The sequence below is a fragment of the Chroicocephalus ridibundus genome, chromosome 2, assembly GCF_963924245.1.
Source record: "Chroicocephalus ridibundus chromosome 2, bChrRid1.1, whole genome shotgun sequence".
NCBI classification, from domain to species: Eukaryota; Metazoa; Chordata; class Aves; order Charadriiformes; family Laridae; genus Chroicocephalus; species Chroicocephalus ridibundus.
In genome coordinates this window covers 104,753,165-104,780,454 of record NC_086285.1, presented here as the reverse complement: position 1 = coordinate 104,780,454, position 27,290 = coordinate 104,753,165, and the positions used below count along the sequence as shown (strand labels likewise).

Below are 27,290 nucleotides of genomic sequence, written 5' to 3'. Positions count from 1 at the left end.
ACGTATTTTCTGGGTCCCCAGCTGTGAAAACCTTCTGGCTTTTGCAGTACTCCAGTCAACAGTGGACAGGTATTTTTGACAAAAACCCAGCACAGTTGATATCCTGACTCTGCAGCCAGCATTGCCTTTTTTTAATAGAAACCAGATAAGGTTTCCCTTGTCAATAACTGGTTGACTCTGCAGGCCTGCAGAAGCGAAGTGGAACACACGTGACTACATGGGCTACAAAAAGCTGAAGCATTATCGTGCCAGCTAAACACGGAGAGAAGGAACTCAGCACCCAACACGACAGTTTAGCTCTGCCCAGTTCCCCAGCAGCAAACCAGATTGCGAGGAGGCCAGAATTTCACTTCTGGTATTTCATTCTTAATTCCATCACGTGCAAGAACCAGTCCTTTAGTGTGAAAAATAAATATGCCAACATATACGTTTGGGTCATTTCTATATGTAGTTGAAGACTGGCTTTACTGAGCAACAAAAGTATCTTTTAACCACTTGCTTTAGGTTGAGTGTACCACAAAAAAAAAAAAAAAAAAAGCGCGCCTAAGAGTAGACAACTTTAAAAGACTTCCTTGCTGCACTCACAGTGACACATTACACTAACCCAAACCCCCTCTGAGCTTAATGAGTAGGAAACGCCCCAAAACAATTGCCACTGCACACCAAAAATGGACTTTCAGCTTCTTGAATTTAATTTTCATTTCCCAAGTCTTAGCTCATGAGAAAGAAAGCTCACAAAAAAGCACTTTACATTCAAAATTACACTCCTTCAACTCCCTGAAAACTACCAAGACACTCTCAGCATTTAAAAGGCAGATTTTACACTTATTTGCCAAGAATTAAAAGAAGAATTAAATACAGCACTGAGCAGTTAATTTTAGAAGGGATTTTTTCCAATATACTGATTTGGAAGGAAGATAATTTTCACTGCTTTAGGTCACTCAGCAGTCTCTATCTTTGTGAATTCTATTTCTAGGCCAAAGCTAAGAAAAATCTTACACTCAAATCACCTGATATTAAAATACATTTTATTTACCTGCAAGACCTGTAGGTTCAAAGAAGTTCTGACCACGGTACTGACCAACTCATTTGTTTCTGCACCATGATAAAATTATCAAGTGTTACTTAAATCTTGTACAAAAAGGGTTTGGGGTTTTTTGGGGGGTGGTGGGTTATTGAGAGACATCTTTGTCTTTCAAAAGTGGTGTGGGATTTTAACCCAGAAAACCTGATGTTTCAGCTCCTCATTAGCCTGCGCTCCACCATGGCCACAGCCTTGTCCCATCCCCGAGGCTTGTGTCCCCCCTCTTCACCACCTCCTCAAGCTGGGCTAACCCGAACACTTGTTGGGCCCCCAAGGAGCCAAACAAGGGGTGGGAGAGGGGCTAAAAATAATCCGTTTTAATGACATGAGGGGAGAGAGAGGGAGAGAACTGAACAGAACCGCTCTCAGATCCGATCCACCATACAGCCCCACACCCCCAGTTTTAATGGGAGAAACAAGGTTTGCTACGCAATGTAAATTATGGACTCTGTAACTGAATGACACAAGCTTTTCCTCTTTGTTCGATTTTTTAGGCCAATATTAAATGCATGATCTTTAAAGAAACCGAGTTTTATTACTCCGCGCTCCCAGAAGGAACACAGGTCCTCTGCGTGGTGTAAATAAACGCACAAACACCACCTAAAGGAAAATATTTTCAAATGTCAAGATTTATGAGGGTGGTATTTACAAAATAATCAAAACACTATTGTCCTCTTCAAAATGTAAATAAAGGTTTCTTTTCAACAGTTTTGAAATACAATTGGCATGGAAGTCAGCTTTTTAGTTAAAGGAAACTAATGAAGGCACAAAATAGATTGTATGATTGTAAAACACTGGTGTGACACCTTTTAACTCCCACTTAAGTAAATTAAAAAAAAAACAAACAAGCAAACAAACAAAAATCCTCTCTTCACTTCGGAAGTGTAGTGTTTTGTAGAAGAGAAATTGAAGCTTAAGTCATCAGCACAAAATAGTGACCAGGAAGGGTAACGATCAAGGGCAAGAACATGATTTCCTGCAATCAGTCCGACTTCTTTGTTGTATTTGAAAAATACATGCATCTAACAAACCCCACAGGGGCTGAAAAACCTCCACGCACAACAGTACGAGCACAAAAAAGTAAGAATACTTTTTTGTTTTTAATAGTTCTAGCTTAATTTTATCTTCACTATCGATGACTGTCAGAGTTCAAGGAACATCTAGGCAATGGGTTTAGTCATAGGATTTTGTTTTCGGCAGTCCTGTGAGGAGCCGGGAGCTGAACTCAATGATCTTTATGGGTCCCTTCCAATTTAAGATATTCTATGATTCTATGATATGTGAAGACAAAGCAAAACACTGATCACATCATCCAGATAAAAATGTTTCAAAAATAGTTCCTCACTATAAGACTATATTAAAAAAAATAATACTACAAACATAGATACTAAGTCTTATTAAAACCTTGAGTCTAACGAAGACTCACCAGGAATGCTAGACACTAAGCAAAACCCAGTATTTGCTGAAGGATTATTTTCCGCAATCCTCTATTGAATAAACTTCTGCCTTCAGCCCTGTTGTGCTGTTTCCAAGGTTCCTCTTGTCCACATCACCCTGAACTCTTTGCTTGCCAACTAGGTCCACCACTTCCTCACTTGTCTGTGGGTCATCATCTCCCTCCCTTATTGTTCCTAGTTTAAAGCTCTCCTCACCAGGCTGGCCAGCCTTTTGGCAACGATGCTTTTGCTCTACTTGGTCAGGTAGATGAAGTCTCTTCTGAGCAGTCCTTCATCTTCAAAGAGGGTCCCCATGGTTGTAAAAACCCAAAAAAAAGCTGTCAGCACCAGCTGTGCAACCAGTTGTTGACCTCCAGGATCCATGCAGTTCTTCAAGCCCTACACTGCACTGGAAGGATCAAGGAGAAAACCCTTGGCCCCTGTGCCCTTGTTCCTCAGACCCTGAGCCTTATAACCATGCTTGATAGGCATCACATTGCCCCCTCCAGTATCAAGGGTGCCATGTGGAAGAGCAGCAAGGGAATAATAGTCCAAAGATAGTCCAAGGGGATAATAGTCCAAGCCCCAGCAGCCTCACCACAACACTGTGGATCTAAATCTCCCTCCTAAATGAGAAAGCACATGAGAGAGAAAGACAGCACGTGCAAAAATGTAACTGCATTTTAAGTAATGACCTTGGATTTAAAGACACAGGAAGGAGGGACAATTGGGAAGTATATGTTAATTTTTAGAACCATATTAAGGCACCTCAAGATGTTTTTTTCTCAACACGCTTAAAACCCAGAAGTTACCTGCTTTTCTCATACCTCACCAAAGACAACACAAAAAGACTTTCTTACAAGAATTAGTCATCTTTGCAAATCTTGAACAAAAAAAGATTTAAAAAAAAAAATAAAAATAGCTTTCCCACTTTTATATCAACAAAATAAAGTCATTTAAGAACTTGGATTAAAACCCTTTCACCATTGATTATTTTTTAATGGGAGATATGCAGGCAGACTGTACTCCAAAATAACAGCAGGCATAAATAGATTTTTAAAATAACTTGAGTGGCAAATAGGTATCTTCCCTGTGTTTTTTCTTTGAAAAAGAAGCAATATCAGAGATTTTGGGTTAGAGTTACATGAATGTAACACTGCAAAAATTGCAAAGGAAAGCCATAATCTAAAGTAGGATCATCTTCCCTTGCCCCGATAAATCAGAAAGCTGCAACTCAGTAAAAAAAGGTTTTCACCAATAATGGTTCTTGCAAAACATTTTTACGCTTTTGTAGCATAAAACGTTTCTCCCTCCCTCAAAGAAATCCAGTAAATACAAATTCAACAACATTCCTCTGTCACTACTACTAAAATATATTTTAAAATACTTCATTTTAAGAGACAGACTTTGCCCACCAACTCTCAGCAACTTCAATTCTGATGCAAGACAATTATCAGGAAGCAACAGAGAGCTAAACGCTAAATTTTGATATCAAAATCATAAGTCAGGAACAACTACCTTTTCAGAAAGCCACAGTACTATTCCAGGGACTTGTTCACCTAATGTCCAAAGTGGGCCCAAATCTGTAAGACCTTCCTTTCAGCAGGCTGCTCTAAGTCTCTCAAATATAAACCAAATGTCAACTAGTAGATAGTTGTCGAATTATATTTTAGTAAAATTACTTTCTAAACATGAAAAAATCCTCGATATTTCTCTATGTTCTCATAAAAAGATCATCCTAGAGCCAAAGAACAAACACTGAAATATTTACAATCCTTTTCTGCATATTTTTAAGAAAGCAACTTCAGAACATCTATTTTAATAAATTTATGGTTTTTCGTGAGGCATTTTAAGGGGAGTAAAACAAGGATCCATTTCCCACTTCCCCTAGCTACCTTAACAACCACAGAATGCAAAATCTAAAGAGAGGATCAACTGATTTCTGAAACATTCTAGCTGTCAGTCATTTTTCAAGAAACTGTCTAAACTGAACCCAAACGACTGTCATAAAATATGCAATAAACAACAAAACAATACACCTAAATTAACACTAAAACAATAAAACACAAGTCAGGAGCATCTCAAAAAAAGCTAACTAAAACTAATCCACTCCAATAACAAGGAAAAAAAATAATCACACAATGATGCCTCCAACACAAATAGAAACTGCTCCCAGTCACTGCTTGCTTTGACTGCAGCATCCATTATCAGGAACGGAGGAGGAGACCCTTACTGAGATGATCATTTCCCTTTCACAATGTTCACACACACTAAATAACAATCATGGTTCTTTATTAATATTTTCAGGGAAAAAGTGTTTTGAAAGGCTTTACTGAACTCACCATTAAAGCCTGCTCCATTTTTCACAAAGGTGAATGCCTTCAAAACAAAATTTCTCAGCCACCCCTGTGTAAGTGGCATTATGTCAATGATTTACATAAAACCTGATACCTCTTCTCATGATTTTGCTCCATATTCTGTTATTTTGTGTTCTAAAAGCAACACAAGAGAACAATGCTTTCCCCCACACTTTAAGCCAACACAGAGGCACTGCTCACAAAAACTACTCTGCAGAGTTACGATTGCACCAATACGATTAGAAGAAAAATGCACCATTGTAACACACACACGTGTGAAGCTAGCAAGCTAAAACACTAACCTGCATGTTTGATAGCTGAACTTTCCCATCTCAGAAGGGAATAGCAAAGTCTCAGAGGCAAAAAAATTGGAAAAAAAAAAACCAAAACCAATTGTTTACCCAAACATGCCCAGAGAGATGACATGTTAATAGTTTATTTTCAGGCAACTGTTCGGTCTGTGTTTAAAATGTCTAAATTGGCATTCAAATGGTACTGACCACTGTGAGGGGGAAAACAACAAAAAACCCAAACTCTGAAGAGCTACTGATGTTAATGAATGGCAGAGGCCAATTTCATTAGTTGCCCTGCAATTCGTATATGAAAGTCCTCTGAAGCAAGAAGCAAGCTACAAGAAAATAGAGGATGCGTTGTTTCATTCAGCAGCAATAACATCAGAATGTTTATGCAGTTGTGAGACTAATGCACTTTAATGACCGCGTATTTTAAACCTGATCAGGGCACTTGATCTCACTGGGGCTTCTAGACATTGCAAGAGCTGTAACTCAGAGCCTGACCTCAGCAAGTTCTGGCTACTGGGCCACCAAGTGGCTTTTTATACCAGCTCCACTGCCACCTTTGGATATTGGTGCCCTCCTCCGGAGCACACTTACACCCTAACGCAGCCCAGACTGTAACATGCAGATGTGAATACTTATATATGCAGTCTTATTAGCATTTACCCCAACTTTGGTAAAGTGATTTGGCTAGTTTCTAACATGACTTGGTGATTTCATACGCAACAAGTACAGGTAAAATGTTACATTTTTTTCCCCTACAGATCAAGAATTTAACACATTCCTGACTTTCAGGTACAGTCACCTGAAGTTAACTATTGCTGCTCACCATCACGAGCCAGTGGTAAGACATACCCTGAGAGCCCCAGGAAATGACTCAGATCTTGCACTTAGTGATTCTTCAGTCCCAGGTGACACCTGATTCGTCAGCAAATACACACTATTACTCACCTAAAAATAGGGGAGGTTTTCCTGTAGAGCTAATTGCTTCCATTTAAGTACACACACACACAAAAAAAAAGAAGACTGTGATCAGAAAGCATTTATCAAAAGTGTCTTCAGATGTCCAATATGATAAGATACACGCTCCATAATATAAGTGTTTCATAAGGCTGTTCTCATACCTTTTGAAAAGCATGAACAGATAATCTAATCACTGAATAAGAAAGATGCCATCTGCACTAAGCATAATCCTGTTCTTCAGGAGCACTTCTTGCTTTGCTGTTGTTTTTTCAAATGGAACAGTTCCCAGGCGCAGTATTGTTTTAAACAGCTGTTGCTACCATTTTCCAAATATATAAAGTTGAACAAAGAAACCAAACTGGAGAATGACCAAGCAATAGAAATTTCCAACTGACTGTAAAAATAAGTGTCCATCTTCCCTGCTACCAACGTAAAGAAAAGTCAGAAGTGATGACAATGAAAGACTCATGTGCATGTACAGACGGGAGAAATGGTTAATACCAGAAATACAACCACACCTGTGAGCAGCCACCTTATCGCTCAGTGAGCCAAAAAGCAAATAGAAACTGACATTTAAAAAGATGATTCAGTTTACCAGAGTTGCAATCATTAATGTGGTTCTAGCAAAAACCTTGCACATCTTCATGAGAAGAAAAGTCTCATGGTAAGGGGAGGCAGGAACAAAGACATATCTGTATCATGTTGAAATTCAAGAGCTATACGTTTAAACAAAAAGTTATTTCAAGTAATGCTACTTTTGCACCATTCATAGTGATCATCTGTGCAAGCCTCGAGCTCTGTGGGGGAGAATGGAGCACAACCAGCAAGCACTTCTATTCACTGCCTGGGTCTGTCTCAAATTCCCGGCAGGAGCACTTGTTCTTTTTGTCAACTTCCACCTTTTCCTTCAGTGCCTAATTTTTAGATCTTTTCTCTTTTTTAGCTATTTAACTAAAAAAGCACCCTTAGCTTAGCCAGCCAGCACTGCCTTTCTTCTGTGACCACTCCAGACTAACTCTGTACTGTTATGAGTTACCATATACCCACTAGTATCAATTTGTCAAGCCTTTGTGAAGCTGTGACCAGTGTCCATCTTTTTAGCAAGGTTTCAAGCAAGCAAGGATCATCCTTGAACTAGAAAGTACACTTCGTGCCTCTTCTCTCTTTTATGTGGATTTGTGTTGAAAGAAAAAGGCCTCGTCTCCAGTATTTTTTTTGTCAATGATGGTAAAGAGCAGTACTTTACTGAAGTATAAAAGACGCCAAAGGTAGGGTACCTTCTGTGCTCAACAGAAACCTCTACGTCTACAGTGAAGGGGCAACAATGCGTTGGTAAAGGGAGACACACACTTAATACATAGCATTTCAAATGCTTAGTTGTTTTTATCTTCTAATTAAAAGCAGATGGCATAACAGTTTCAGCAGTAATTGTTCTCCATGGATAGAAGGGGAGTGGGAACAGCCTGCTTGGATTTACCAAGGGCAAATGGTATCTGACGAACCAGACAGCTTCCCGTGATGAAATGACTGATTCTGTGGAGGAGGGGAAAAAACGTATCATGTCCCTTTACTTTAGCGTGGCCCGTGACACAGCCTCCCACAGTCTGCCGCTCTACCCTTACAGTCAAACCGGGAAGATAAGATTTGGGTAGGTGGAATACAAGGGGTTGGACCTTGTATTGAAATACAATTGGTTGGACCACCAGGCTCAGAGGATTGTGATCAATGGCATAAAGTCCAACTGGCAGTCAGTCAGCAGCCATATCCCCCAGGGATCAAAGCTAGAGGCCAGTATCATTTAATTTCTTTAATAAAGGCCCAGATAATAACAAACTGGGGGACTGGTCAGCACACTGGAAGGCAGAGCTGCTAGCCAGAGGTCCCTTGGCAGGCTGCAGAAGTGAACTGACAAGAATCTCATGAAGTTCAGTGAAAGCAAAAGCCCTGCATCTGAAATGGGATAACCCCATTTGCCAGTATGGGCTGGGAGCCAACTGTCCAGAAAGCAGCTTTGCAGAAAAGATTTTATTTTTTTGCATCCATTTTAGTTAAATGACTGTAAATGACTGTATTACAGATGCTTGGAACTGATGTACAGCTCCTTAAGTACATGGCAAAGGCAGGCACTATTAGCAAAAAGGCTTAACCCCAGTTCTCCTAAACCAGGGCATTTGAGAGAAAAGATGCACGAGTGCGTATATAGCACCAAGCAAGGGGTTTGGAAAAACAGATACGTACTTAGAGTTCTGCTGACAAATTTTCTCTCCATTCTGCTTTCCTTCTTCTATAGACTTTAAAGTTACTTTGCTTGGAGTCAATACTGCCACCAGAGATGACGGCCTCCCGAAGCAAAAGCTGTGGCTAATACATCAGGTTGAAACCACTTGAGCATCACAGCTGGTCACAGAGAGTTACAGAAAAACAGGAGCCTGACTGAGCAATGAAGAACTTGGGAAGGATTTCTTCCCAGAGGGAAAGGTTTCTGGCCTCAAAACGAAAATGGGCGGACTCTCTGAAAGACTACAGAAAAAGCTCAGATACTAGAGTCTCTCAAACATGGACAAAAAAAATGCAGTCAGACAGAGCTTTAGAATTACACCCTATCGAAAATGTCACGAGACTTTATAATGCCAGGAACAAAAATCAATGTACACAGCTTTTACAGTGATGATGTCAGTAGGTTTGGTTTTCGTTTGGTTTAGGGGTTTTTATAAATCATCCAAAGCAGGAAAAAAATAACTAAAAAATCAATTGCCATGAGTGAAGTTAATTTTGCAAGGCCGGTAAGTTATCATACTATCCACGTGAAAGTAGCAATGTCGGCCACTGAAGAGCCCAGGTAAATAACACGATATCAACTCTCAGCTACAATGCATTTCTCAGTGATTACAAATAACATCCTGTATTTCCTGAAAATCCAGGAAACTTAACAACTAAATATGCCTGGTAAATATTTATGCCACTTTCATAAAAGGACTTTGGTAGTAGTTACTTATCAAAATTTATTTTTTGCACATCTTTTATGTATGCTGGCAAAATGATGTAATTAATACAAGAACCTCACTGAAGTGAAGTTCTACATAGTCCACAATGAGCAAATCATACAGCCTAATAAGCTCATGCTACCTCCCCCCTGCAATAATTATTCACATACCTGCACCCCCCATCTTCCAAGTATTTGCAGACAAAAAGTAGATTTGTAACAGACAAATGAGTTAAAAGCTGTAGGACTTCATGACAGTTCAACAGCCCATTTTCATCAGCATATAAAGGTCTCCAGCTCAAAGCCCTGGTGTAAGTTACACTAGGTTTGATTTAAAGGAAAAGTTGATCACTTAAGTAGAATCTTTTTCAATACATAAGCTCCATCTCAAGGCTGGACACACGACCTTTCCACAGTAATGTTCCTTGAAAATCAATCCTTGGAAAAAACAAATCCTCAGATAACCTCTGTGCAAAATTAGAGGTAAACACAGTTACTAGAGGAGACGCAGCTCAAGGCAAACTTCTCCTTGTATTATCAGCACCCCATGTATCCCTGAGTCGCAGCAGGTTTTTTGTTTGTTTGCCACTCAACCTTTCCCCCCTGCCCTGAAGAAAGATACACATGGGTACCGGGGTTGCACGGCAAGGTTTTGGTAGCAGGGCAGCTACAGGGGTGGCTTCTGTGAGAAGCTGCCAGAAGATTCCCCTATACCCAACTGCGCCAATGCCAGTCTGTTCCAAGACGAACCCGACACCAGCCAAAGCCAAGCCCATCAGCAACAGTGATAGCACCTCTGTGATAACATACTTAAGAAGGAAAAACTGTGCAACACCAGCAGAAGTCAGGAGAGAGAGGAGTGAGAATATGTGAAAGAAAGAACTCTGCAGACACCCAGGTCAGTGAAGGAGGGGGAGGAGGATATCCTCCAGGTGCCGGAGCAGAGATTTCCCTGAAGCCCATGGTGAGGTAGGCTGTTCGCCTGCAGCCCCATGGAGGACCCCAGACCAGAGCAGGTGGATGCCTGACGAAGGCTGTGACCCCATGGGAAGCCCACAGTAGATCAGCCTCCTGGCAGGACCTGTGGCCCTGTGGAGAGAGGAGCCCACACTGGAGCAGGTTTGCTGGTGGGACTTGTGACCCCGGGTGGACCCACGCTGGAGCCGTCTGTTCCTGAAGGACTGCACCCCATGGAAAGGACCCACGTTGGCACAGCTCATTAAGAACTGCAGCCCATGGGAGGGACTCACGTTGGAGAAGTTCATGGAGGACTACCTCCTGTGGGATGGACCCCACAGTGGAGCAGGGGAAGAGTGTGAGGAGTCCTTCTGAGGACGAAGGAGCAGCAGAGACAACGTGTGATGAACTGACTGCAACCCCCATTCCCCATCCCCCTGTGCCACTGGAGGGGAGGAGGCAGAGAAAATCAGGCATGAAGTTAAGCCCAGGAAAAAGTGAGGGGTGGGGGGAAGGTGTTTTAAAGATTTGAGTTTATTTCTCATTACCCTACTCTGATTTGATTGGTAATAAATTAAACTAATTTCCCCAAGTTGAGTCTGTTTTGCCCATGATGGTAATTGCTGAGTGATCTCTCCCTGTCCTTATCTCAACCCACGAGACTTTCGTTATATTTTCTCTCCCCTGCCCAGCTGAGGAGAGGAGTGATAGAGCGGCTTTGGTGGGCACCTGGCGTCCAGCCAGGGTCAACCCACCACAACATGCAAAACATATTGATTACACACGGAAACTTATATCTCTAGGTAGATACAGATATAAATACACAGAAATATATCAGGGTCCATAATTATGGCGCAGCATGGAGAGGATGAGGTAGAAGGGGAAAACTGGGCTTCATCTCCTGTCCGCAACACCAGGCTGCAGAGAGACTCCAACTCTTCAAACGACACTGCTGTTGTTTTCCCCAAGGTTTTGCTCACATATAGCCCACAGCAAATCCCATTACATTAATGTGCAAAATCTATGTTAATGTACTACTTGGCTGGCAATTTTAAGTGCACAGACGTCATGCAGTTAAAGACTGCATTTCCCTCAGCAACTGTTACTTAGTAACCCTCTGCACATAAATAGAATTTTACATTACTGCATATGTGTTGTGAAGGCTAAAAATCCATGCCTCAATTCTATAGGCAAGCAGGAATTAAAGGATTCATGCGGGGAACTGTAAATCAAACTTGCACCAGCTATGTTCAACTGCTTCTCCAGGCAGAGAATTTAACTGGAGAGAGAAAATCTGTGCATGAACAAAGAGGTATTTCCACCGCCATTCTCTTGCTGGTATTTCATCATAAAAAAGGAGCAGGTACAACTTCAAGGAAGTCAGAGCTCGTCCAGACTTTCTGGTATTATTCATAGACTTCAGACATAAGCACAACAGTCCAGGCAAAGCTCTTCACCTTCTTCCCTAGAGGAAGCATAATCCAGTGGCTACATAACTTTTAGGTAGAATTGGTATCATCAGATTCACAGTCAAAGCATTACTAAAAAAAGCTATGCAGAACAGATCCAGGGCTGAGGAAAACAGGTGGAGAAGAAAAAAAAAAAAAAAAAAAAGGAAAAATTTAAAAGAAATGCAGATTATAATTCATGAACTTTAAATATGAAAACTTAAATATTTGATCCTTCCCTCATACAGGCTACTTGTGAATTGACTGGCAGCCTATTCGAGCTGCTTGAATAACTATCAACATGGGACTTCAGAATCACTTTAGACCAAGAGACTGCCTTTTCAGCATTGAACAAAATAGGTGGCCTACTGGAAATACCTAGGCATCTTTTTAATTCAATTTCCTACCACTGCAAAGGACATATTATCATTACTCTGCTTTATCCCATCTTTTGCCTCTGGCACCCCACAGTTTTATCTCCTAAAATTATTTATTGTAACAAAAGCGGATTGTCTAACACAAAAGCAACTGATTGAGTTACACATATTGCAATTCACAAACATATTCATATGAAGATGTTACATGTAAACTATAGTTGCAGTTATTACACTGGGTGACTAAGTATAAGCATATAGATAAGAAAACACGTTTCATTTGCAACTCTATTAGCAAGTTTACAATCCCTTACAGTCTAGCACAACTTCCAAAGTGCAGCATTCAAATATATTTCCCATTTCTTCCTAACAATTAAAAAGAATTATCCTGAAAAAGGATTCTGGAAACTCTAGCAAGCCAAAATACTCTCCCCTCAAAATGCCCCCACAACTCTTGTCTTGTAATACATAACTCAACTGATAAAAGATCTTGCAAAAGCCTTCAAAATATGGGTTCCTACTTAAAGCTTTTCTCTGTCACAACCATACCTTGATACTAACAATGTTGTAACAAGCAAGATGTCCTAACTCAGGCCAAGAAGTCTTTACTCCTGTTAAGCATCAGGCAATTTTTTCTTTTAAGAAAACAAAAGCCAGCTAGGAACCATTTCAAGGTTTGAAACTAACCATGTTAAATCATGACTAAGACAAGTCCAGATGCTCAGAGATGTCCCTGAAGTCCTCATTTTCTTAAAGCCATGAGACCCAAATTGGCAGCGCAGCAGCAGAATTGAGAACCGAGCAGGAGACTTGGCCAAGTCTTACTCAGTGATTGGGACGATTAACTGGCCATCTGGCTCTCTGCACGGAAGAAAGCAGCTTTGCACCTGCTCCGCCAGCCCACGGTTCATAGTCTAATTGGTTAAAGCAAGCTGATCAGGGCAAAAACCAGAACAACTTGTCAGCTGCTGAGACCAGTGTTCAGAAGCTGGGATCAATGCCAAGACCCCCCCCTCCTCCTGGTGGAGCCATCTCCCTTGTGGGCTCCATGTAAGACATGTTCAGAGGGTCTCCTGTCCCTTACATACCGCAGCAGGTGATAAGATGTCTGTGATCATCAGAAGTGATCAGAGACACACAAAAATTGATACAAAGCCTATGTGTCAAGTCCCATAAGCTTCCAAAATGCCACAGATCTTTTATTCTCCCATAATCAGGTGACTCAACAGCCGCAACACAGTGTTATTACAGCATTAACTGCATTATGCTATTGCATTATAAACTCTCTCCGCAAAATCCCAGAGTAGAATCCGATGCCTGAAAGACCTCGTCATCCCTTTTCAAAGGCAGACATAGCACTCGTTCCCCTGGCTGTTCGTGTACTTTGAGTTAAACGTCACTGGCCAGGACAGCTGGACAATCTGGTGAGAAGGTATTAGAACCCAGGGCTCCCCATTCCACTTGAATGCATCCACTGAGCGGGACCTTTTGGCCTCCTTTCCCCTAAGCTCCATAAAACTTTCATTTTTAGATGTTTTTATAGATCGTTATAGGGCCTGTATACCACAGCATAATAGAATAATAATAAAATAATAAACAACAGACAAGATGTCAGAAGAAAGGAAAAGGGTGCAACAGGACAAAGAGGTACATTGAAGAAATTCCAGAATGGAGTTCTGTTCCCCCTCCTCCCAACGAAATTGCAGGAAAGGAGAACACAAAGCGCTGAGGTTAAAGCAAGAAGAAAAAGTGTGAAAGCTTAATTTTAAATGGGTATTCCACCTATTTTTTCCTACTTACCAATACCCTTATTTACAAGGCAAGAAATTAGCTGAAGGAAATATAAAGAAAACCCCCTTCTTAAGAGTTATATTTTCTTGAATTGTAGGAAAAAAAAATCAATGCTAAAAGTAACTTATCAGGTTAATGAATCAGAAAGAATCATGGAATGGCTTGGGTTGGAAGGGACCTTAAATATCACCTAGTTCCAACCCCCAGCCATGGGCAGGGACACCTCCCACTAGACCAGGCTGCTCAAAGCCCCATCCAGCCTGGCCTTGAACACTTCCAGGGATGGGGCATCCACAACCTCTCTGGGCAACCTGTTCCAGTGCCTCACCACCCTCACAGTAAAGAATTTCTTCCTAGTATCTAATCTATATCTACCCTCTTAAGGCTAAAAACCTAAGGCTAAATGTTTCAGGTCCACATTTTCAGCACCTACAAATCAACATGCTTCATTTAAGTCAATCTGAATGTAATGGATTACAGTGGTTCAGATCCATCTCAAATAAAATATATAACATCAGTTTCTTTCAGAATCAAATCTGTGTTCGGAGAAAACTTAAGATTAGCACCACACCATAGGAGATGACCTCTTTCTATCAGAAAGTACCCTGCAGCATAAGGCAAGTTACTTATTTCAGTGAAAAAAAAAAAAAGTTTTAGTCTTCATTGTGTACAGCTTTTGACCTAGAATCTCATCTCACGTGATCAAGCTCCAGAATTAACGTTGATCATCCTAAACACACTGAGTTTTCTATATAACAGCATACCAAACACAAAACAGCTGTTGCTTTATGCAGCGGGTCTCACCTGCTGTGAGATCTGAAGCCTTTCCTGGAACACTAAGATATATTTACTAGTACTACATATTTGTTAAACATAACAAAGATATTTAAATTTTTTAATCCATACATAGTAGTAGTAGTAATTACTGAAATATCTTCACTATATTTTATGACATATAAACATTCCTCAACTGCTACAGGCACTGACTTGAGATTCTCAGAGTCCCAGACATTCACCACCCTTTCATCTGCCAAGTCTCAAAAAAAAACAGGATTGTCTGGAATTTCAGACACTGAGTTTACAAAAACAAAAACCAACCAAACATAAACACACGACAGTGATTATTCAGGCTTTATCACTGTGTACCATAAGGCAAGTTTCATCTGCAGTAGAAAGCTCTGGCTCAACGCTAAGAAAACATTTAGCCTGTAGTTCACAGGGAAGATCAGAACGGATAGCCAGACTCCCCAGGGTGTCAGTCTACTGGTCTTGCCTTTTGAAACTCATATAGTGAGCACATTTGAAGCCACACAGGGATACAAGCAGAGTATCTAAACTTTAATATACCCTGCATTTATATATATAATTTTTTTTTAAATATACAATTGTACTTTTTTATATATGGATGTATGCATACATGTATATACACGCACACAAGGAACTAAAGTGGAATTTAAAGTTTTTTTGCACACAGGTCCACTTCACTTTGATAAATCTCCCCAAAAGAATTCAACAGCAATTCTTCTATTTTATGCATAAAAGAGATTCTTTAACAGGTACAAGATGTAAATGCAAAAAACCAACACAACTTTATGATGGAACAGTATAGAAATGATCATGATAGCTGGTCATAAAAATAACAGGAGACAGTTTTGATTTTCACCTTTCAAATATTGGCAATGGCACTACTGGACTGCTTCATGAAGCAACATACTGGGGTAGGCCGGGATAGTTCACGGAAGTCGTATGTCAATATGAAACCAGCAAGCTAGCTGGAAGAGAAAACCGTCTTCCAAGGGGGTATGCGTTGTCAGGAAAGTGCAAATTTTTTCTCTTTTCTTCTACAGTGTTCCCACCTTCCTGATCAGACTGTCTGTTAGCTGGCAATCTCTTCACTGTTTCTGAGCATTCAACTGCACTGTTAGCAATTAAGTATTATTTCTAATGCCTCAGAAAAAATCAAAACACAGCACGGAATTTAGACTGCATCAGAGATGGAGATGCTGGCAGAAAGTCGTATACAGGAAGAAACTGGGTGTAAGAAGGAGTAGAAGGAAGATAAAGGGAGGAAGGAAGAGGGGGTGTGTGAAAGGCTGGGAAAATGTGCTAGACATATGTCAGTTATGACCACAAAACCAAAAAAAAAAAAAAATTACTCAGATTTCAACATAACGGTCTCAGATAATACCTTTTAAACAGAGATGTTTCCAGTATATTGAGATTTCCATAACTCATCTGAAAACCTCAGCACTGCCAGACAGCAAATCAAATCATGAAGCTCTTACACAGAACAGGAATAACTGAGGGCCCAAAAATGGCGACTATTGTTTTGGTAATAAGTGACTTGTTTAAGGATAGATCTCATCAGTGACAGACTTGCTAAGATTTCTGGCTTTTAGGTCTTTTCTGTGGCTTTTGAGCTGCACAGAGCTCATAAGCAAGTCGAGTGCCCTCATGCCTCCCTAAATTAATCCTTCAGTTCTAGTTAAGTCCAGCTACACCAACCTGAACGTTACTCTGTGGCACTGTGACAAAAATGCAAGATTTTCCATTATCGCCTCTTCTTTATTATAACTGATGCTCAGAAGTCCCCCTAAATATCCAGGTTAAGTGGTATGTATCTTGTGGCTTTCAGCTCTATGCAAATTTTGATATTTTTATGGCCACATCCACGGGATGCTGCACTGAAAGATCAGATTGTTTTTAAGAGTGAACCTTATCGCAGCAATCAAGAATAAAGTCATATTACTCTGCTTAAAAGTTTTTCAATTTCCTTTTTCAAAAAACCTTTGTTTTGTTTTTTCCTCTACAGTAAATGCTACCTGAGTATTTCCATCAACTTAAAGCAGAGGGCATGAGAAAGTTAAGTAAAAAGGAAAAACATTCTGTGACATTTCAGGTCAAAATGGAAAAAAACAGTTTTTGAACTGTAGCTGCAGACAAGTTAGATTTGCTCAGCGTACAAATAACTAGTTACACAAGAAATTCACCTTCAGCTTCTGAAGTGCAAAAAGAAGCTACTGTTAAAGTGATAGTTTGTGTGGGAAAGCCCTGTATCTTTTTCTTTCTGATGCCCATTTCACACTCGCCGAATTTACAAACGAGAGCAAGATTCGATTCGCCTCAGCAATGCGGAACTTCTCTTTTCTCATGGCAGAACATTTAGCTCAGCTCAGCCCTGAGCAGAGCTGGGGTTTTGGCTCTGTACCAATGCATAGCATCAAACCATGTTTCACAACTAGTTACACTGACCTAGCTGCACAGTCAGTTGCACCATCAGTAATACAAGCGTGTCAGACTGAGAATTAAAATAAAACCTGGCTCCAGCACTCTTCTTCCCAGCTACTGCCCAGCAGCATCAAAGGCAACAGAACTAACATTAAGGGAAAACCAGGAGGACAGACTTCAAAATGCACTTTTACTGGGGTTTAATACTTTATTAAGTGCTACAGGACAGATGTTGTCTTAGATACTGGAGGTTCTGCTGTGGTTTGGCCCTCTTTACCCATAGGTAAAGCTTGGCAGTCTCTCTAATAGGGAGAATGCACTTCGCTGTAACTGATTTTACAGATATAACTGCATTCTAAGGTAATACATTACCGCAAAAGTTGGTTTTTTTTAGGCTCTTCGCAAACGTAACTAACGGAAATTCCACTTTGTTACACTGACTTCTCTCACCCACTTCCAGTGCAGGTGATACAACATATCACCCCAAGCTGATCCATGACCACCACAACAGCAAAAGCACCAAAAAGTTATAGGAGGAAGGAAGAAAATACTGCTCCCTTCCAGGATCTTCATGTCACTTACTGTTTCCTCAAGATTAAAGATACAAACAGCTTTGCCTTCAGTTTTCTGGCATGAAGTGAAAAACTTCATATGCATAAAATTACATAAAGCAGCGAACAACGTGTTCTCAGGCTGAAGTATGGGCTGACTCTTACTAGAAAAACCATCTCAGCAACTAGAATAGATCACAGAGAGTTAACAAAGAATGGGCAGTGCATTACACCCCTGTCCTTCCAACTTCTAGCTAATTTAAGTGGTAATGTTATTAAACTCATTTGACAGGACATTTATCTAGTTCTATATCAAAGCTAACAAGAAGGGAACTATAGGAAACTACACCACGACAGCCTGATGTCTGAAGCATAAGACCTTAAGTAGTACAGAGTGTACTTCCCTATTCTTCTTGTCAGTTCTGCAAGCTGAGGGTGGGAGAACAAAGCCCAAGACCGTACCCACCTCCCCAGCCAAAACCACAGCGACTGCGCTTCTTCCTTCTACACCCATGCAAGACCTAAACCAAGAAACACTAGTATTTGGCAGTTGTGCGCACAACAGAAAAACGCTTATTCTCAACTTATTTCATGCAACCTTCACCTGAGTATTTACTCATGTTTTCAGTGAAACACAGATCTAGTGACACTCTGCCAGGACTATACAATTCAGGCAACTCCTCAATGCTGTGGCACTGGCCAGAACTTGCTCCTCACTGGCATCTGCCTTGCCTGCCACCTTTAACTCTTCCACCGGTTGCTCTGCACAGAAGCCTCGCTACACCTTCAGCAGCCTCCGCATACATGCGGCAAAAGGAAACAGGGAAGTGTAAAAGTACCGGCTCTGATACAAAGACAGTTTATCTTCCATACATCCTTACGATGAGCTTAGCATATTTTAGACACTAGAAAGTTTAAAGATGATAACTACAATTGACCCTATTAAATTCAGCAGCTGAAGAGTTTAATGAACAGTCAGCTATTCAAACACGTGACTTGGATTTAGATACATAAACTATTCCCTTTAATAGCAGAGCTACTTGCCTACTTAAACATTAGACATAGACGGCCAGTACCATACTGAGCGATGGTCTTAATTTCTGAGGACAGATGTCATAGCTACAGCATACATGGCATTCTCAGAGGCTTCAAACAGTACAGTCATTTCTGTATCACTATTCTGTATCAATTTTTCTGCATCTCACTAGCTGAAGCACATTAGTGCCTGAAGGCTCCGCTCAAGGTCTCCAAGCACTACAATTAATACAGAATGACTCCACATCTGTCCCAACAAACGATCCAGTTGGACAGTATGAAGGTTAAGAAACGAAACAGGAAGATAGAGCGAGAACAAAAGGATTTGCTCAAGGCCAAATCTAGGTTGATGGTTGAATCTGAAGAAAACAGACATCTATCAAATTGAACTGATCTTGCTTAACCTGACTGCCCAGAACTTCCCTTCACACCTCCTTTTGCCTCTTCCAAAGGCAGCACTTCCTTCTACCAGGCACTGGCTTAACCAGACACTGGCTGGTCAAGAGAATTTCTACAGCACATAGTCCGTAAAACTGGCTGGTAAAAATGCTCATCAAAGCTCTCACAGAAAATGCTGGGACTCTCAATGTTTTCAAGTTTTTCCCCTTTTCTTTGCCTTCAGAAAGATAGCGGCTCGAGAGGGAGTGTTTTAATGAATATATCAAATTACAAAGAATACAGCACTATAGCCTCTGTGCTCTTTATTGCTTTACTGCAAAAGGTAAAACTCTGAGAAAACACACAATTGCACTAGAAAATAAAAATAGTGCTATACAACTTCGCTAGGGGAAAAATGTGAGAAGGCTGCACTCAGATTCATTTACATATGGTAATAAGACTATTTATTTAAACGTAATAAAATCAAATGTGGGGTGGTTTTTTGTTTGAGGTTTTAACTTATTTTTATTTATTTATAGAAAAGCATATCCCAGACTTCAAAATCCACATAATATGTATGTCATGTATCTCTCAAACTGTAAGTATTAAAAAATAAACCTCTGTCTTATAAAAATAACACTTCAGAGCAATTAATAAAGCAAATAAAATCGCTTCATCCGTTGTTTTTTTTCCCTTCTTGATACTTTATGATGCATACCAAGAGGAAGCACCTGGTAAAAACCACATATACAGCTCAGGTCTATAAGCAGTCTCAACCATGAGAGTTAGGGCATCAGATGAGATCAATGTGAAAACACTTTTGCTTGCAGAAAGGCATCTATGAGGTGAACGATACAACTACCGTCCTGAGCCAGCCACCTTCAGAATTCCACCTCCCTCTCATTAGGGAGAACCAGAAAACTTTCTGCCAATATTACCAGGAGTAAGGCTGCACAGGGTGCAAATTTCTGAACATTAGCAAGACAACTGGGGAAAAAAGAGGAGAGAAAACAGAATCTCCTTAGAATTAGCATAGAAACCGTCCAATTTATTGATACATGCTCACCGTAGCAATTTAGCTTGAACTAATTATGCTGAGTTCTCCTTAAACAGCGAGAACCAGTTAGTTTATTAAAATTAGCAAATCAACCACTGCAAAATACACTATAGAATCTAGGCACGTACATAGGGCAATTAAAGGCGAGGTTTTTCTTAAGTTTACTACACAGCAAGACTTGGTCATTGTTAACAGATAGCTTTTAGTTCAAACAAAACATTAAATTGTAGGCTCAGTGCCTTATCATCACTACATCTGTTTTCAATTTTGGCCTGTGACAAAGCAGTATACTGTGACAATTTACATTTCCCAAAGTTTTTCAGAGTTAGATGTCAGAGGTAGCAATTGGTTTTGATTGCTTAGCGTTTATTTACAGCACACCCTAAGTACATCAAGGACACGAAATAGGTAGATGATCCAGTATTTCCAATAATCTAACATGTTCCAGGCCCTTATAAGTTTCTTAAGCAATCCCTTGACATGGCAGGGCATCAGGTTTTGATTGTTTATTACAGGTCACAAGCTTGGTTTCCAGCTTCCCACAGTACTATGTGACCTGAGACACATGAAAACCAGGCTCCATGGACGTGGTGCATTTGGCAATTGCTGTGGAATACACAGGTTAATGACAGAAACCTGCTTTCCAACCCCATCTTCCTGAACAATCGACAAAGTTAAGGGACAATTTTGACAGGTAGCAAGAAGGTTCAAAGATTTTGAGATGGCAATGTGTGTGCTGCGCAGAATTCTCTGAGGGAGACAATCAAAATGGAGCATAGCAGAGAAATGCACTATTCTAATCCTTACAGGCAGCTTTAGTCATTACAAAAAAGCACGGGGCACTTCACAGCTTAATGGTGCCACATTAACACATATCAGCTACAACTCCGAACAAAGACCAATAAAACTTCAGTCATCTACTCTGTCTACTCTTCTACATTTAGGTCTCTGAGAACTTAAAGAAACTCAGGGCATGAAGGACAGCCCGTTCTTTTTGCCGTTATTGTTCTTAGATATATGTACGTAAGTTTAAACTCAATATTAACACTAAGAACAAAGTTAAACAAAATAAATGCTTACATGTTTACTAGTGCATTAAGCAGACTGCTAAGCCTAATGTAATCCAAAGTAAAAAGAAAGAAGATAAACTGCCAGCTTCATTGAATAGTTTTTATGTATCTTACAAAACTATAAAAAAAAATACAGATCCGTTAGATACAAGAGAAAGAAATCTGATAGAAATGAGATAATTATGTTATCACTTTGAGTAAACCATGAGGGTGTTTGCAAATATTTTCGGCATTATTTAGGTCAAATAGACCAACTATTTTTCAAAGCATGCAATTAATTTCACAGTATCTCCTATTGTTTATTAAATAATCAGTGTAGCTTGGCATATTTATAAATCAAAAAAAGAACAATATTTTGAAAGAAATATCACAGCACAGAAAGCCATCTTGTTGTCTTTTGCAAATTTCCCAATTTGAAAGGATCTTGGTGACACGTTAGACATGGATGAAATAATTGCTTTCCAAATCTCTGTTTCTTATTTTGTAATTCAAATACCCAAAATTTACTGAAAGTAAAGCAAAGGTAGATGCCAACTCAAAGAAACCCACAAACCCATAGTAATTGCTGTATTATAGGACATTTATTGGACAACCAAGAATTACAATTGCTACAGTCCAGCAACAGTCTCTCTAATATCACTAGACATAGAATAGCCATCTGGAGAACTGTGCTATCAGTTCAGGAGCCAGTACACTGTTTGTGCAGCTAATCTGACATCACACGTTCAAAGCAGCTGCCGAAAATGTTGTTCTTTGGTACTAAATTTTTGGGAAATGAAAACAGCCTGAGGTTACAAGTAATGAATTTTAGAAAGACCCTTAATGAGATGTTAGCCTCTTTCATTGCAGTTCTGTTGCTGAGAGCGAGGAGAGGCAGTTCAGCATTTCCACTGTAGTCTCTGCAAGCCTTCAACAATTGTCTCCCATACCACATTGGAAGACTGGTGGGAAAACAGTTCTAATTTACAGCTGTATTGAACAACAGAAAAAAGCTATTTCAACTTAAAAAAAACAAAACGAAACAAAACCAAAGTATGACATATAGTTACTACTGCCAGTAAGAACTTCAATGCTGCCTCTAAAACCTGAATGAAAGTTGACCGGTTATGTGGAATACATAGTAGCACCTTAACCATATATTTCCTCATTTTAAATCTATGGCCCTGTCATTTCTTGTGATATGATTACTGTCTTATGTGCATAAAGGGAGATTTTGATCAAGCATTGCCTATTTTAAAGTTTAGGGAGGTGGTGTTTCGGTTTTTTGTCACTCTAGAAGAATGAGTGAGGGACAGAAGCTACAGAAATAAGTTCCCCCTTCAAAAATATTTTAGGTAAATTAATATTGTTTTGATTGCAGAATCAGGTATTCTCCGTGAAGTAATTAGGAAAAAGAAGGAATTAAAAAAATTGCAGCAATCCATTTCCTTATAGGCCTGTCTTACACCCTAAGTGCAAGACTCATGGCCACCTGACTCTTGCTCACCACCGCAAACTTGCATCTATTGCATTGGCTGCTACAGTCTGAAGAATCTTTTCCCTTTTGAGGCCTCATGTGCCTGGCAGCTCATTCACTTGCAACCCCGATCCATCAGACACACTGCAATCCCACAGTGGGAGAAAAGTTACAATGTGTTTTTCTACCCAAATTTTGTCCTCAAAGACCAAAGCAGGGGACAGGTGGTGCACAACAACCCATCAAGCTCTGTATACCTGCCATATCACACCTGCAGGATCTCACACCCTTGGTCATAAACGATCAAAATATTTGGCTAAATACATCTGTTTGGTGCATTTGACTTTGCTGTATCCGCACAACTGTGTTTTCTAGAGGGGAAGTCTACAAGACTGGCCACTACAAAACCACAGCTTGGGACTCATACTATCGTTTGTACTGAAACTGAAACTTTGGGCCACAAAACCATTTTGCAAAATGCTGCACAAACACAAAACAAAAACATACGTAGCCAGCTGTCCTCTCTTCCTGCTGTTTTCTCCTTATTCCTTCCAGTGTGCTTATGTATTTTCCTAAAGGAGATGGCAAAGAACTAATAACTGTATGAATTCTGGTTTATATACCTTTTAGCGATAGCTGCTGATCTGCCACAGCGATGCAAAATACCCACATTCCTTCAGATAAAGCACAGAACTGCCTGTTTATATCATCTGTCCAATGCAAAGGGCAATAGCTTTATACAGTGTGGGCACAGACTGTAAACTGTTATTTTTGGGTGGGGATGGGTGGAGGGAAGTTAGCAATAGCTAGCAACAAGAAGTATCTTTTTTTATATACATAGAAAGATGTGTCTTTTTTAAGATATGTGTGAGTTCTCTTCTGGTACAATGTAGAAAAACAAATAAACAAGATATTATCACAAGGCAATCAGAGTACCACTTTACGTGATAAACATACAACAGTGTCAGCAGAGGCTTAGAAAGCAAATGCTAACTTTTAGTGAACATTTTGATAGTTCTCACCTTTTTTTTTTTTTTCTGGTCAGGAGATTTTTAAAGCTCTGTCTCCTCAGACTGACAATCTTTTCCTTTAGAATTCTCATAGTTTATGTATTTCCATATAGTTTCTTTCTTACAGATAAAACCAATGAATGCCCAAATGGAAAGCTGTCAGCATGCAGAACCTAATTCAGCTCACTGGCTCTTTAAAAATTTCTGTAATATCATGCTTCTAAGGCTCATTTCATTCGTTTCCACCACGACTGTGAAGCTTTTTATCAACTATAGATCTGACGCAGAAGAACATCACATCTCTCATTAAATCCAGCACAGCAAAATCCTTGTTTGGTCACATCTCATAGGACCCTCTCTTTAAAAAAAAGGTGGTCATTTTGTAGTGACAACTACAAAGCAGTAATGGTGAAAGTGATCTGGTAAACACACTAATGTACTAAAAAAGTATATATTTCATAACATACGTATTTCTGAAGTGGCCTTGCCTCTTCACTTTTTTACACTTACCTTGGTTGACTTGTCAGTGTTATGTTCTCGTTTTCCTACATGGTTCCCCATGGCGGATCACCAGAACTTCAAATTCTGAAAAGATAAAAACGAAACAGCATTTTAGAAACCAATGCATTTGTTCTGAAATATAAATTAATTTTTCATCTGACACAGAACAAAGAGATAGTTCTCATACGATAAGCACTTTTACAGTCCAAGGTAAAATCTGTGAAAGACCCTAAGGAAAAAAAAATGCTTACCTGGTCTATTTTGTAAATCTAATAGCAGTAAGCTTTCCTTCTTCTAAAAAGAAAAAGACATAAACAGAGGACTAAAAATAAAGTGTTTATTGTGAAATGTGCACATAAATCAAAACTAGATTAAGAATTAGGTAGTGGCCCAGTCTTTCAATACTACGTTTTTAATACCAAAACAGTGTAATATGTATCAAATGATCTGTAACTACAAACTTCCATAAAAGATCAAGTAAGTTATTTTGAATTCACATTTGCCATTATATAAACAGCAATTACTGAACAAAAAGCACCACACTAAACAGCTAATGATTTGCTGTGGAGGTGAGAATGGAATTGTTCTTTACAGCCCACATTTTCAGGAGGAGCACATGAGAAAGGAATGCCAACTCCTTCTTTGTATTTTCTGGCTCATCCTGTTGTATCTCAGCTTGAACAGAGCTTATGTAGGTTAAACCACAACACTCAAATTTCAGCTTTTAGAGTACACTTGTGGTTAACGCTACATAATTCTTCTCATAGAAGCATGTGTTTGTAAAGGATCTTATACACAGCTGCTGCCTTCAGCCAATTTGAATGCAGTGCAAGGTAGCATTTGAAGTCCTGAAACTTAAAACTACATGCAAAAGAAGTTTCAAGTGGACTTTTTCCTCTCAGAATTATGAAGTGAAATTTCAGTAATAAAGTGAAGTTTCTGGTGCTAACAGTAACACTTCATTACTTTGCAATAAACAGAGGTATATACCACAAAACCTGAGCATCACAAATCCTGGCACAACACTCTCAGTATCAGAAGCTATATCATTTCATGAAGCATAATCTCATGAAAAGGCTTGTGAGAAAAGGACAACTAGACCTTTGCTGTGTTAGAAAATGCATGGAGTAAAACAGTAGGCTATTAACCAGTTACACTTCGTAGAACACACAAATATAGTTATAACCCCAGTTACACACACTGATTTGTATACCAGAGGACTTTAAAGATAGAGACTTTGATTACTTCTGCCTTTCTATTGCAGAAACGTGTGCTTTATCAAAAGCAATCTTGTCCTGTATCTCTACTGCAACTTTTGGAGAGACTGACAGATTAATTTCTGCCCCGCCCAAAACGATAAATTTTCGAATTAGTGAGGGTCTGCAGTGCTCATTTGACTATTCACTGAATTCCACTCACTCTAAAAATCAAAATGCCACCTACCACAGTATCTGATTAAGTAATTCTTCACAAATATCCACTTCTGAGGTCTCGCAAAAGCAAAAATTAAAAAACACCCAAACTGAGTAAATATACCCAAGGTAGAGTTTATTGGCAAACTGGAAACAGATTTTTTTTATTATTTTTTTTTTAACAGCGCTATCTATTGCATAAAAGATTAAAAGAAAAAACCCTGTGAAATCACCACAACCAATTCACATTTTTGTGAGATTATGAAAGTTTTCAAGGAAAAATACAAATAAATTCATATACACTGGGTTTCAGAGCTGAACGACCTCAAACTGGCCTTTCCCTCTAGAAATTCTGATCAGCAGCTCACCTCTCACATCACCTACTTTGCAACATAAGGAATACAGAGTGGAATACAAAACTATAGGAAATATCTACAGCAGAAAATAAAGGCATAATGTTCTGAGTGTTACTCTTCTGGTCATTTATTGAAAGATTAACTATCAAACTTGATCAGTAATACACATATGTTTAAGTGAACAGAGTATGGAGCCAACGTAATACTTGCAAACTAGAACTCTAATGAATGTCCTCCTGCCTCCCCTTTGTCACCCTGGTGTCTTTGGAGTAACGCTCCGGGAACAAGAGCCTGCACCCATGAAACACTGAGCATAGCAGAGGCCCAGTCCTGCAAATGCCAAGGGAGAAGATACCAAATACAGACGAGCTTTGCTGTGAAACTAAGCCAGATAAACATTTAAAAATCATTTGTCGGCCAGTGAAAAGAAAAGGAATAAAAAAATTCCATCCTGCCACATCACATACACCTGAACTAGGAATTAGGAAGGGGCCCTGCCTGAAAATGATAAGGCCAGTTTTCTGCTCAAATGTCTGCACAAAGCAAGCAAACAAAATGAAAATCAAGCAAACTGAGAAGTATATGAAATGGCTGATCAAAGCCTTCTTGATTCCCGTGTGCAAAATTCCTTCAGCAAGATGCTAAACATTACACACGGAAGGGAATAAAAAAGAAAAAAAAGACTTGGAGAAATGGAAACGCACAATGCTATTCAAAATTTAGGAGTGTGGTTTGAGACTGCACCTAACATCTGGCCCGAGTGTTATGTTTCTGTACAGGAACAGACTTAAAAGCGGAAAACTAATGGCATTGATTAAGCCTGTAAATCTGCACTTCTGTTTTCCTTTATTGTTTTGAATGTGTCATAAGGACAGCATGGGGTCAAAATTCACATGATCAACCCCTTCTTATTTTCAGCTCATATCGAGAAATTAACACTAATACAACTAGATTTTACTTCATCTTTTTCATGCATAAATGAATACAGATGTTTAAACTCAAGATAAGTTAGCTGCAGGTACGTGTTATAAATTCCTTACATAGAGATAAAGCTACCTTTTAGCCAAAAGAACAAAACCAATCAGCCAGATAGCAAGAGTATTCTAAAACTTACAGAATTCTTCACACTACCTATTAAATGGAGAAAAATGCAAGTAACCCCTTGGGAAAAAAAGGCTTCCAAAAAAATCTGACGTGAATTAGGAAAGGAAATGTATAGTGCCAGCTCTTCTGTAGATATCTGATTAGGAAGCAAAACCAGACGTACGCACAAGCCTGTAAACATTAAAATCATTTACAGCAACAAAAAGACCAATTTCCACTCTAGCCTCAAGCAGAAGTCTGCCTTACTTGATTGAAAACTGAGCACATGGCTGATTTTCACTTCAGGATACAAGTACATCCTGAAGGGTTAGGACTTACAGCACCAATTTAGGTTCTTACTGTGGTGAGAAGACCACACTGCATGGGTTCTACCTGCGCCAATCTTTATGCAATGAGTTGAGTCACTGCCTTCAGTGGGATTACTCAGGGTAGGATCTTTGTAG

At 39.6% G+C, this 27,290-nt stretch overlaps 1 protein-coding gene across 3 annotated transcripts in view; it reads right to left on the bottom strand.

Moving 5' to 3' along the window:
- MBP (myelin basic protein) overlaps window positions 1-27,290 on the bottom strand; it is a 120,288-nt gene that overhangs the window by 68,050 nt on the left and 24,948 nt on the right. For 2 of the 3 annotated variants that reach the window (XM_063326400.1, XM_063326402.1), the window contains exon 2: window positions 23,985-24,059. The exons of the other annotated variant lie outside the window; for it this stretch is intronic. In XM_063326400.1, coding sequence (XP_063182470.1) covers window positions 23,985-24,035 — 51 coding nt within the window. In that variant the 5' untranslated portion in view covers window positions 24,036-24,059. The remainder of the gene's footprint in view (window positions 1-23,984; window positions 24,060-27,290) is intronic. 3 annotated transcript variants of the gene reach the window in all.